This window comes from Stomoxys calcitrans, chromosome 3 (genome assembly GCF_963082655.1).
Source record: "Stomoxys calcitrans chromosome 3, idStoCalc2.1, whole genome shotgun sequence".
Lineage (NCBI taxonomy): Eukaryota > Metazoa > Arthropoda > Insecta > Diptera > Muscidae > Stomoxys > Stomoxys calcitrans.
Window position 1 is genome coordinate 164,893,478 of NC_081554.1, and position 12,294 is coordinate 164,905,771.

The following is a 12,294-nucleotide window of genomic DNA, read 5'->3' on the forward strand; positions in this document are numbered from 1 at the left end:
ATCATTTGCTTGAGAAATTGAAGGCGGGAATTCTGATTTTGTCATATAATAAATTTAAATTTTATACGGTTATTTAAGTAATAAATAATACAAAATCTTTAATAACAAAATAACTTTGGCTTGATTTGGCAAGGTTGCAATTTTATAAAGAAAATAAATAAGAAGACGAAAAAAAAAATTGGGTTTTCTAAACAATAAGCCTCTCATATAAAGCGGAAGACTGTAGTGCAGTCATATAAGTTAATCCGAGGTTCACAACCTTACAATATGAGACCATAGTGGTAGGTGTACTACGAGCAAAGCAATGATGAGAGTTGATTATGATTACCCCTTAAGGGCAGTTTTTACTCCTGCGTGTGAAAGAATAACGGGGAGAGCTTGGATGTATATGAGCTGAAATCGATACTGCAGATGTTCCATAGGTATTCTGGCAGCTCATTTCGGAACACACCTAAAACCTAGTAAGCAAATGCAATTATTACTATGTATCGTTAACATTCATGAATATATCATTACACTCACCATTACCTGTGACTGCGAAAAATAATGACTTATTCATATCATTACACTCACCATTACCAACGACTGCGAAAAATAATGACTTATTCATAGCAATAGCTCCGATATTACCAGTAACACAGGGAAACGTAAACAGGAGAATGAATTAATATAAGGTATAAACTCCAGAAAAGGAGGTAAACGTTTATTTACCTAACAAGTAAAAGAGTGCTAAGTTCGGCCGGGCCGAATCTTGGGAACCCACCACCATGGATTCCGCTTATATACCCTGCACCATGGATCGCATTTGTCGAGTTCTTTTCCTGGCACCTCTTTATGGCAAAAACAGGATAAAATAAAGGATTTGTTCTGCTATTAGAGCGATATCAAGATATGGTCCGGTTTGGACCACAATTAAATTATATGTTGGAGACCTGACTAAAATGTCAGCCAATTCGAATAAGAATTGAGCCCTTTGGGGGCTCAAGAAGTAAAATAGAGAGATCGATTTATATGAGAGCTGTATCAGGCTATAGACCGATTCAGACCATAATAAACATGTATGGTGATGGCCATGAGAGGATTCGTCGTACAAAATTTCATTCCAATCGGATAGGAATTGCGCCCTCTAGAGGCTCAAGAAGTCAAGACACAAGACCGGTTTATATGACAGCTATATCAGGTTATGAACCGATTTGAACCATACTTGGCACAGATCTTGGATATCATAACAAAATTCTTCGTGCAAAATGTCATTCCAATCGGATAAGAATTGCGCCATCTAGAGGCTCAAGAAGTCAAGACCCAAGATCGGTTTATATGACAGCTATATCAAGTTATAAACCGATTTGAACCATACTTCGCACAGTTGCTGGATATCACAAAAAAACACGTTGCGCAAAATTTCATTCCAATCAAATAAGAATTGCGCCCTCTAGAGACTCAAGAAGTCAAGACCCAAGATCGGTTTATATGGCAGCTATATCAAAACATGGACCGATATGGCCCATTTACAATACCAACCGACCTACACCAATAAGAAGTATTTTTGCAAAATTTCAAGCGGTTAGCTGTACTACTTCGGAAGTTAGCGTGCAGACAGACGGACGGACGGACAGACGGACAGACGGACGCACATGGCTAGATCGATATAAAATGTCGCAACGATCAAGAATATATATACTTTATGGGGTCTCAGACAAATATTTCGAGTAGTTACAAACAGAATGACGATATAAGTTAACCCCCCTCCTATGGTGGAGGGTATTCAAATTTAAGTGAAGGGCATAATTTCATTTTACATACTAAACTTCTGTCAAACCAGCAAAAACTAAAGCTTCTAGGAACCGAACAAGGATGATTGAGGGACCGGCTTATACGGGAGCTCTATCAGGATATAGACTAATTTGAACCGTATTTGGCAAAGTTGTTGGAAGTCGTAACACCGTATGCAAAATTTCAGCCAAATGGGACAAAAATTGCGGAAAGACCCAAAAAGTCAAATCGGGAGGTCGGTTTATATGGAAGCTATATCAGGCACAGTTCCGCGAAATCGGACAATAAATGCGCCTTTTATGAGGCCAAGACTTTAAATCGAGAAATCGGTCTGTATGACAGCTATATCCAAATCTGGACCGATCTGAGCCGAATTAAAGAAGAATCTCAAAGGGCTTAATTTAATGTACTATCATAAATTTCGGCGAACTCGGACAATAAATGCGCCTTTTATGGGACCAAGACTTTAAATCGAGATATCGGTCTCTATGGCAGCTATATCCAAATCTAGACCGATTTGGGCCAAGTTTCAGAAAAATTTCGAACTTAACAACACAACCCACTGTCCCAAATTTCGGCGAAATCGTAAAATAAATGCGCCTTTTCTAGACCCAAAACGAGAGATCGGTCTATATGGCAGCTATATCCAAATCTACATCGATCTGAGCCAACTTGAAGAGGGATGTCGAAGAGCCTAACACAACACACTATACCAAATTTTGGCGACATCGGACATTATATGCGCCTTTTATGGGCCGAAATCATTAAATCGACAGATAGGTCTATATGGCAGCTATATTCAAATCTGGACCGATCTGGAACAAACTAAAGAAGGATGTTGAACTTCCCAACACAAGTCACTGTCCCAAATTTCGGCGAAATCGGACAATAAATGCACCTTTTATGGCCCCAAAACCTTAAACCGAGAAATCGGTCAATACGGCAGCTATATCCAAATCTGTACCGATCTGGGCCAAATTGAAGAAGGATATCGAAGGGCCTAACATAACTCACTATCCCAAATTTCAGCAAAATCCGATAACAAATGTAGCTTTTATGTGCCTAAGACCCTAAATTGACGGATCGGTCTATATGGAGGCTATATCAAGATATAGTCCGATATTGCCCATCTTCGAACTTAACTTGCTTATGGACAAAAAAAGATCTGTGTAAAATTTCAGCTCAATATCTTTATTTTTAAAGACTATAGCATGATTTTAACAGACGGACGGACAGACGGACGGACATGTCTAGATCGTCTTAGATTTTTACGCTGATCAAGAATATATTGGGTTGCCCAAAAAGTAATTGCGGATTTTTTAAAAGAAAGTAAATGCATTTTTAATAAAACTTAGAATGAACTTTAATCAAATATACTTTTTTTACACTTTTTTTCTAAAGCAAGCTAAAAGTAACAGCTGATAACTGACAGAAGAAAGAATGCAATTACAGAGTCACAAGCTGAGAAAAAATTTGTCAAAGCCGACTATATGAAAAATCTGCAATTACTTTTTGGGCAACCCAATATATACATTATGGGGTCGGAAATGGATATTTCGATGTGTTGCAAACGGAATGACAAAATGAATATACCCCCATCCTTCGGTGGTGGGTATAAAACTGTAAGAGATATATTAATAGAAAGGGACCAAACGCCTATCCATCACGCCACCACGCGAGTGCCTTCCCTCGCTTAATTATTCGCTTGCCAAGTGCCAAGCATCGTCGCTCCGCGTCTGTGAATGAAGGACAACATGTTGAAGACTTCACCCTTCGACAAATCAATCCCGTCTTATTCACGTATCTGAAGAGACTCCACAGATACGTGGCTCCACCGCACCACTCGTTGAATCAGACTCGTCTTACACCCGTAACTGAGAAGACTCCACAGAGACACATTGGCAAGTTCACCGAGATCGGCGAAGAACTGACTCCCTAGAATGGAAAGCCTATGCTCATGTAGACCTCTGCAAGAGCAGATCAGGTGCCAAATCGCCTCCTCCACATCCCCATCAAGACATTGGCCATAGTCGTCGTAACTCCCATTCGAGCGGCCATATGGCATTGTCCGGTTATGTATCTATAATCGTTCTCATTGACCCTTTTTAAATGTCCTCCTTCGATCAACAGCTGGCTACAGTGCCTTGGAAATCCGACATCCATCCACAGACAAACACCTCGCCACCGCCTGGCGTGTGGGATCCCCCCCTGGCATACTTTCCCGGGTAACCAGACCAACACAAAGTCATGGACCAGGAGTAAGTTCAGGGCCTCCAAAAACTCCGCCAGGCACTTAGACCTCATCGTCCTTGTATCCATGAACTTGACGGCCGTCAGGTCTATCCTCGGGATCTCCTTTGCGGCTAATGTAATTTCATAGACCATCGCCTGAAAGAACGTGTACTCGTCCGGCAGTCTAATTGACATGTCTCCGAGAAAGCCAATACTCTCATTAGGGCCGTCCCACACCAAAACCAACCAAACGATCATATAGACTTATGACAACAATATTCAAAGAAAACGTATTTAGGAGTAGTATGTGAATCCGTCAATAAAATTGGTCACCAAGTTCCAGTTACAGCAAAAATTAAATTCAAATCTGCCCATGAACATTCCATTAGGAAACAGGGGCAAACTCGTGACCTATCAAGGAGTGCTGTCAGCCTCAAGTTTAAGTTCAATGATAAGGTGTCTCCTTTTTATAGCCGAATCCGAACGGTGTGCCGCAGTGCGACACCTCTTTGGGGAGAAGTTTTAACAAGGCTGTCATACCATTTAAATACCCACCACCGAAGGATGGGGGTATATTCATTTTGTCATTCCGTTTGCAACACATCGTAATATACATTTTCGACCCTGTAAAGTATATATATTCTTGATCGTCGTAAAAATCTAAGACCATGTAGCCATGTCCGTCCATCTGTCTGTTGAAATCACGCTACAGTCTTTACAAACAGAGATATTGAGCAGCACAATTTTTTTTGTTTATAGGCAGATTAAGTCCGAAGAAGGGTTTTATCTTGATTTAGCTCCCATATAGACGGATCCGCCAATTTATGGTCGTAGGCCCATAAACGCCACATTTGTTATACGATTTTGCTATAATTTGGAACAGTGGGTTGTGTTAGGCCACTTGACATCATTCTGCAATTTGGCCCAGATCTCTCTGAAAACGTTGGGGTTCAGTGGACTGTGAACGAAAGGGTGATAATGGCCTCCTGAAAGATAGAAATTCTTTTTGGAAGTTTGGAAAGTCCCAAACCCTTAAGACTCGAAATGTGTTTTTGGGTTATGTATGTAAAAAAGTAACCTTAATACCAAGTCACAATGACTTAACAAAAAAAAAACGATATATGTTTAGATTTTACGAAGACTGAACTTTATTGCTCTCGAAGTTAAAACGGAATGAACGAGTCTTTCATTTCATAGTCATGACTTCTCAAAATAATGACATTTAGTTTACCATAAAACTAAATTTAGAACTAAAAAGTGTAGTGTTCTCAGTGCCCTCTGTATGTGGCATTATAAAAATGCAGACCTGGAAGTTGTGTGGCACAAACATTACCGGCCCATGTTGCAAGATTGCAAGGTAAAAGTTTTAAATTCAAATATATAATGGTATGAGGTCAAAAAAAAAAAAAATAGGAAAATATACAATTCATACGATCTTTGAGTGTTCATAAAATGCTTGAAATTCAATATGCCTTAATACTATAAGGGTTATCTCTAGTCAAAATTTAATAACAATTCAGTTTACTTATAGATTCTAATGTTAATTTTAAATATAATCCAGTTCAATAGTTGTTGCATCAGGTGGTGCATGAGCCAGACAGCACCCAGCCGAAGATAGTATTTGTGGCGACTGGAAGAGAGCCATCACTAGCTAAAAGACCCGGTAATATAATGCGCCCATATATGTCAGATCCAAGTACGATTGAAAACGGCCCAGAGATATAAAATTTTGGATCTGCTAAAGTCAAATTAGCGAATTTTGCAGCAATGGCAGCATCAATGGATCTATTAGGCGTGTCCATTGATATGTGGTTGTTGACTCTCATTGTGGTGTCTAAAACAGTGTGAGAAGAGTGGCGAGATGCTATAGAGACTGCACATATGGACTCCGATCCTAGGACAGTTGTGTTAAGTCGTAACTCTTCAACAAACTGTTTAGATATTTTACTAATGGCGGTGCAAGGATCAATAACTGCGCGGATATGGTGCTTTTTCTTGCCGATCACAACCAGTATTATAGCCGTTGGAAATAGCAAAGTGGCGTTTGGAGTTGCAATAGACGCTATCGTTAGTGATCGCTGGTTAGTTGAACTGGTGTTTGGTGGTTCACCTGCGGGGCTTTTTTCGACCTTTACTGTCCTTGTTTTCTTGCTTCGCAATTTTGGATTATCTATATGCAATAAGGAGTGATGGTTGCCTCCACAAAACCGACATCCTTTAGTTGAAAAACAAGAACTAGATGAGTGTTGATGGGCTAAACAGTTTGGACAGTAGCGGTGAGTCACAACTAATTGCATACGTTGTTTCGCATCCTTTTTTCGGAATACCTTGCATTTACGAAGACCGTGGTTTTGTGAACAGATTCTGCAAGAGTAATAATTTTTGTTTGCCTCGGAACGGCTAAGGCGGGATAAAATAGGTGGCATTCTGTAAGAGTAAACTAAAATATAATAAAGGACAATAATGTAACAAAAGGAAATTGAATAACTAATTTCTAACATGGTGGGAGTACCACGACTTTTACAACAGGCCGAGTTATGGTTCCCATTTGTGTAGTTATATCGACTACTCGCACTAAATCATCCTTGCCATAATATATCTTCGAAATACGCCCCAATTTCCATTCCTGGGGTGGCAAACAGTCGTCTCTCACAACAACCATAGAACCAATCTGGATATTTGGCTGTGGTCTTTTCCATTTAATGCGCTTGTGAAGCTCTTTAAGATACTCATGTTTCCATCTAATACTGAACTGTTGAGATAATGCCACAACTCTTCGCCAACGATTAACTACAGAAATAGTAGTCTCGGATTCGTCAGGTTCGGCAGGTGAAAGCAAAGGACCCCCAGTAAGGAAATGTCCAGGGGTAAGAGCTAGCAAATCGTCGGGATTTTCGGATAAAGGTGAAATAGGTCGCGAGTTTAAACAGGCTTCGATACGGGAAAGTATAGTAGTGAATTCCTCGAACGTAAATTTATGACATCCTGCCATCTTTCGGAAATGAGCCTTAAAACTTTTCACCCCGGCTTCCCAGAGCCCTCCCATATGAGGAGCTCCTGGTGGAATGAAGTGCCAGGATAAGCGCTGGTAGGAGAATTGGAAAAGTGTCTCGTCCCGCGATCTTTGAAGAAAGTTTTTCGCCACCTCTTTCGATGCTCCAACAAATGTTTTGCCATTGTCGGAAAAGATCTTTAAGGGACACCCACGTCTGGAAGAAAAACGGTGAAAGGCCGCTAGAAAGGCTGAAGTGGTCAAGGAACTTGTGAGCTCCAAGTGGATAGCACGTGTAGCGAAACAAACGAATAAACATACGTATCCCTTTGTTATAGTACAGGATCGCGCCGAGTAGTTTTTTATGTCGAACGGACCTGCAAAGTCAATACCAGTATTCGTGAATGGTCGACTGAGCGTGGTACGTTCTGGAGGAAGGGTTCCCATCAGCTGCGTTCTAAGCTTGTGTTTGGAAATTACACAAATCTTGCAATTGTGAACACAGGCCTTTATAAGAATTTTCGCCTTTGGAATCCAGAACTGGAGACGCAACATTCGTAGCATTAAACTGTTGCCTCCATGCAATGTAATGCAATGTATGAACAGTATCAGCAATCGGGAGAAGGTACCGTGATACGGCAGGATAATAGGATAACGCTCATTATAAGTGAGGCTCTCGGAATGGGCTATGCGACTACATATTCTTAAGAGGCCTTTGGGATCACAAAAGGGGTTCAAAGTCAATAAGGAACTGGTGGACGTAATTTGCTCCCCATTTGACAATGCCTTATATTCAGTTGGATAAAATAATTTTTGTGACAAGACAATTAAACGATCTCGAACATCCTGGATTTCGTCATTGGTCAGCGAATGAGTTCGTGAAGTTATATCGGCTGAAGCACGGCAATTAGAAATAAAACGGTATACATATGCCATCACTCTAAGAGCTCTTCCCAGCGAAGAAAACCTATCCAGAGGATCTTGGTAGTTTTGGAAGTAAGTAAAGTGGCTGTGAATAGTCTTAGCTTCCAATAGTGTCTCATCTATTGACAAACCATTCTTAATTGGCCCAAGGCTCGATGGATGCCTAAGCCACAGAGGACCAAACCACCAAAGGTCATTCTGAATTAACTCATCGGGAAACACTCCACGGGAAGCCAAATCCGCAGGATTCTGCCTTGATTCAACATGGCCCCAGTGGTCCACTGGTACTACCTCACATATTTTTGAAACACGGTTAGCCACAAAAGTCTTCCATTGGAACGCTGGTTTCATTAACCAGGCAAGGACTATCGTTGAATCTGTCCAACAGAAAACCTTGCAATTTGGAATGGACGGCAGAATCGATTCAATGGCCTCCGCCAGTAAGGCCGCGCCACAAAGTTCGAGTCTAGGAATTGAAATTGTCTTCAATGGTGCCACCCTCGATTTTGACATAAGGAGGTGTGTGACAATTTCACCGCTGGGAGCCGCGACTCGAACATAAATGGCTATTGCGTACGCCTTTTCAGAGGCGTCACAGAAGCCATGGAGTTCCATATCGCTTTCAGGAGTGAAATGTATCCAGCGAGGAATTCGTATATCTCCAATCCTAGAATAATTCCCCAAGAATGAATGCCATGCTGCAAGTAAATTCGGAGGAAGGGGATCATCCCACCCGACTTTGGATAACCAAACATCCCGCATTAGAAGTTTTGCGAGAACTATGAAGGGGCATAGCCACCCAGCTGGGTCGAATAGTTTCGATATATTGGAAAGAATATTCCTCTTAGTGGGATCGGAATTTGCGTCTAATTGCCCGGCTACGAAATAAAAATCATCAAGTTTCGCGTTCCAACGAACACCCAGAGTCTTGGCCTTACTTGAATCTTCAAACTCAAGAAATTCGGAATTCAGAAGATGGTCCTTTGGAATGGATTTTAGGAACTCCTTAGAGTTAGAAGTCCATTTTCTCAATAAAAAACCGGCTGTCCCCAAGGCCGAAATGAGTTCCTTCTGGGTCTTAGTTGCGGACAAAATATCATGACTCCCCCCAAGAACATCGTCGACGTACATCGACGATTCCAAAATCTCGCTTGCAAGCGGATATTGAAGCCTTACGTCTGTAGCCAGTTGCTGAATTGTGCGTAGAGCCAAGAATGGGGCACAATTTACCCCAAACGTAACCGTCTGTAGCTCAAATTCTTCGATTTCATCGTAAGGGGACTTTCGGTAGAGAATTCTCTGGAATGTAGTGTGTTTCGGATGGACACAAATCTGGCGATACATTTTTTCAATATCGCTATTGAAAACCACTTTATAAAATCGCCACTGGAGTAATAAAGTGCACAGATCTTTCTGCAAAGATGGACCAGGGTGGAGGACGTCGTTCAAACTCATACCATTAGAGGTAGGGTTTGACGCGTTGAACACTACACGAACTTTTGTAGTAACGCTATTTGGACGAACAACAGCATGGTGTGGCAAGTAGTGAAAATTGGATTTGGGAGTGAAATCAATGTCCCTTACCCTCTTCATATGGCCTAATTCAATATACTCTGCCAGAACCGCATCGTACTGCCTCTTAAGCTCAATATCTCTGAGAAGCCGATTCTCATTTCTTATATACTGAGAAAGAGCTATCTTTTGGGACTGCCCGAGTTGAATACCGGAAGGAAATTCGGGTTTAAATGGCAGCGTAACAATATACCGGCCTGCCTCGTTTCTGGTGGTGGTCTCCACGAACATGTCCTCACAATACTTGTCCATATCGGAAATAGGTTTAACCCTAGGGAGGTCCTCCAGTTCCCAGAATTTGGAAACTAGTTCATCTAAGGCGATATCATCTGGAAGTGAAACAGTAGTGCGGAAGACTGAAATAGGCTCTTTTGGAATGGGACCGGTCAGAATCCAACCAAATACTGTTTCTTGGGCCAAAAGAGACCCACAAACTGGATTAATAATGCCATTTAACATGACCTGCGGAATCAGATCTGCCCCTATCAAAATGTCAATATACGATGACCGATAAAACTCAGGGTCTGCCAGGTGGATGTCAGGAAGTGTGGAAAACATTTCCTCGGATACAGAAAAAGTAGGCAGTGAGGATGTTAGCTTAGGAATGACCATAATGGGGGCCTCCAGGTCAAACCCTGAAGTCATTGGAGAAGTGATTTGAAGCATACATATTTTCTGAGTCTTCGCAGAGAGGGTGCCATTAAGGCCGGATATATGAGCCATAAATTTGCGTGCTTTTAGTTTAAGCAAGTTGAAAAGGTGTTCTGACAGGAAAGACGCTTCCGACCCAGAATCGAAAAGTGCTCGTGCCTTGAAAATCTCCCCATTATGTCGGATACCAACCATGGCCGTTCCCAACAGCACGGTCTTGCTGTTGGCTGCGAAACAAGACTGTATGGGAACAATGGAATCACCATTGGAAGTGGACTGTATCGATTTCTGATCAGTTTCGGGAATTTCCATTTCCTCATTGCAGTCTTGATGCAGTAGAGTGTTGTGCCTCCTGTTGCATTTTTGGCAGTTAAATGCACTTTTACAGTCTTTGACAAGATGTCCCTTAGAAAAACAATTAAGGCATAATTTTAACTGCTTCACGGTTGTCAGTCTATCGGCGTAGGTCATATTATGAAATTTCGAACACAATCTTATGGTGTGGTTTTCATTGGGGCATAACTTACAATTTGGAATGACAACACCATTTCGATACGAATTCACTCTTTTGGAGGAGCTATTCTTTGGCATTGATTTGCCAACGTTCTCGTTCTTGGAATTTGATATCGATTGAGAAGTGCTGGGAAAACCGAAATCCCTCACCGTCTCCAATGTCTGAAATCGACATGTCAAGAAGGAATCAAGTTCTGTCCAAGATGGAAAGTCACTTTTATTCTTGACTGATTGCTCCCACAGGGACAATGTGATCTCAGGCAAACGCATGGAACAAACATACACAAAAATGGGGTTCCAACTCTTGATATCTATACTATAGAGCTTTAGTGAAGCTATAATCCCATTTATAGTACTTTGAATCTGCTTTATGGACTCGCTTGATTCAACGGTAATTCCTGGCAAATTAAAAAGGGTCTTAAGTTGGCTGTTCAGTAGTAAACGTTTGTTGTCGAATCTAACCTCCAACGCCCTCCATGCTAACTCAAATCCCTCATTCGTGAGAGGTGCCTTTCGAACTATTTCCCTGGCTTCACCGCGAGTCTTGGAATTCAAGTGAAATAATTTTTCGACAGGGGAGAGCCTCGTGTTATTGATGTATAAGGCAGTAAAAAGGTCGCGAAACGATGGCCAGGAGAGGTAATCCCCGTGAAAGAGGTCGGTGTCACAAGGAGGTAGGTTTACATTCGGACTCGAAGAGAATTCCAACCGCGTTGGATTGGGGGGAGAAACAGCAGCGGACCTTTTGGATTCTATAACCTCACTTATTTTAGCTATGCCATGAACGTAAGTTCGATAAGTGGTCTGATACCGCGCTTTCAGGGTTTCTATGTCCCTCTTATCGTCAGCAGCGGCTAACTCAGCCAAGCTAGCCTCATACTTTGGTTTAACTCTCTGCCATATTTCCCTCAACTCGCCCCGATGAACCTCCAAGGAGTGGATCGCGGACTGGTGCAGAAGTTCGCTTTCGAGTTCTGCATTGAACTCGATTAAAGCATCGGATATTTGGATAAAGTTTGATAGGGCCATTCTGTTCTATCAAAAATCTTTCGCTAGCAACGGATGTCAAAAAAAAAGGAAAATTCGATGCAAATTATACGGGCCACTACTTCAAAGGAAATTTCTACCAGAATCGATGTTCTGAAGGAAGTGAGTGGATCCCAAGAGGGCAAACCGAACAAAGGTGATCCAAAAAAAAAGCTAATCTCCACGTCTAAGAACTCTAAAACGTCCAAACAATAGCTATATAGCCAACTATGAAGAACACAGTATGTAGTACTATTCACTCCACTAAAAATTGTCTGCAATGTAATTCGTATCAGAAACAAGGAATTAAAAATTTGATTCTAATTGTTATTTCACTTTGAAAAAATAAAACGAAATATCGGAAACTTAATGCACAAAGGACAGTCTGGTTAATATACGACTTTGGAATTGTCGTACTTACTAATGCACCGAAGAGGAATCAAAAAATTTGTTTGGTTGTATCCACTAGAATAGACTGCAGCATCAAAAATATCAATTATAAACACTTTTATCCAACACAATTATTTCTTTCACCTGGCCCTTTGATTTCTCTTCTCAATTGTGTGGTTTCATCGAATTTTTCTAAAGTTGCTTTATCAATTAGCGAAATG

General features: G+C 41.2%; 1 protein-coding gene across 1 annotated transcript in view; it reads right to left on the bottom strand.

The window, feature by feature from the left end:
• Window positions 1-11,686, bottom strand: part of LOC131996204 (uncharacterized) — a 52,888-nt gene extending 41,202 nt beyond the window's left edge. The window contains exons 1-2 of the mRNA XM_059365670.1: window positions 6,518-11,686; window positions 6,344-6,445 (exon numbers count right to left, since the gene is read on the bottom strand). Of these exons, the coding sequence (XP_059221653.1) occupies window positions 6,344-6,445; window positions 6,518-11,686 (5,271 nt within the window). The remainder of the gene's footprint in view (window positions 1-6,343; window positions 6,446-6,517) is intronic.
• Window positions 11,687-12,294: the final 608 nt, after the last annotated feature.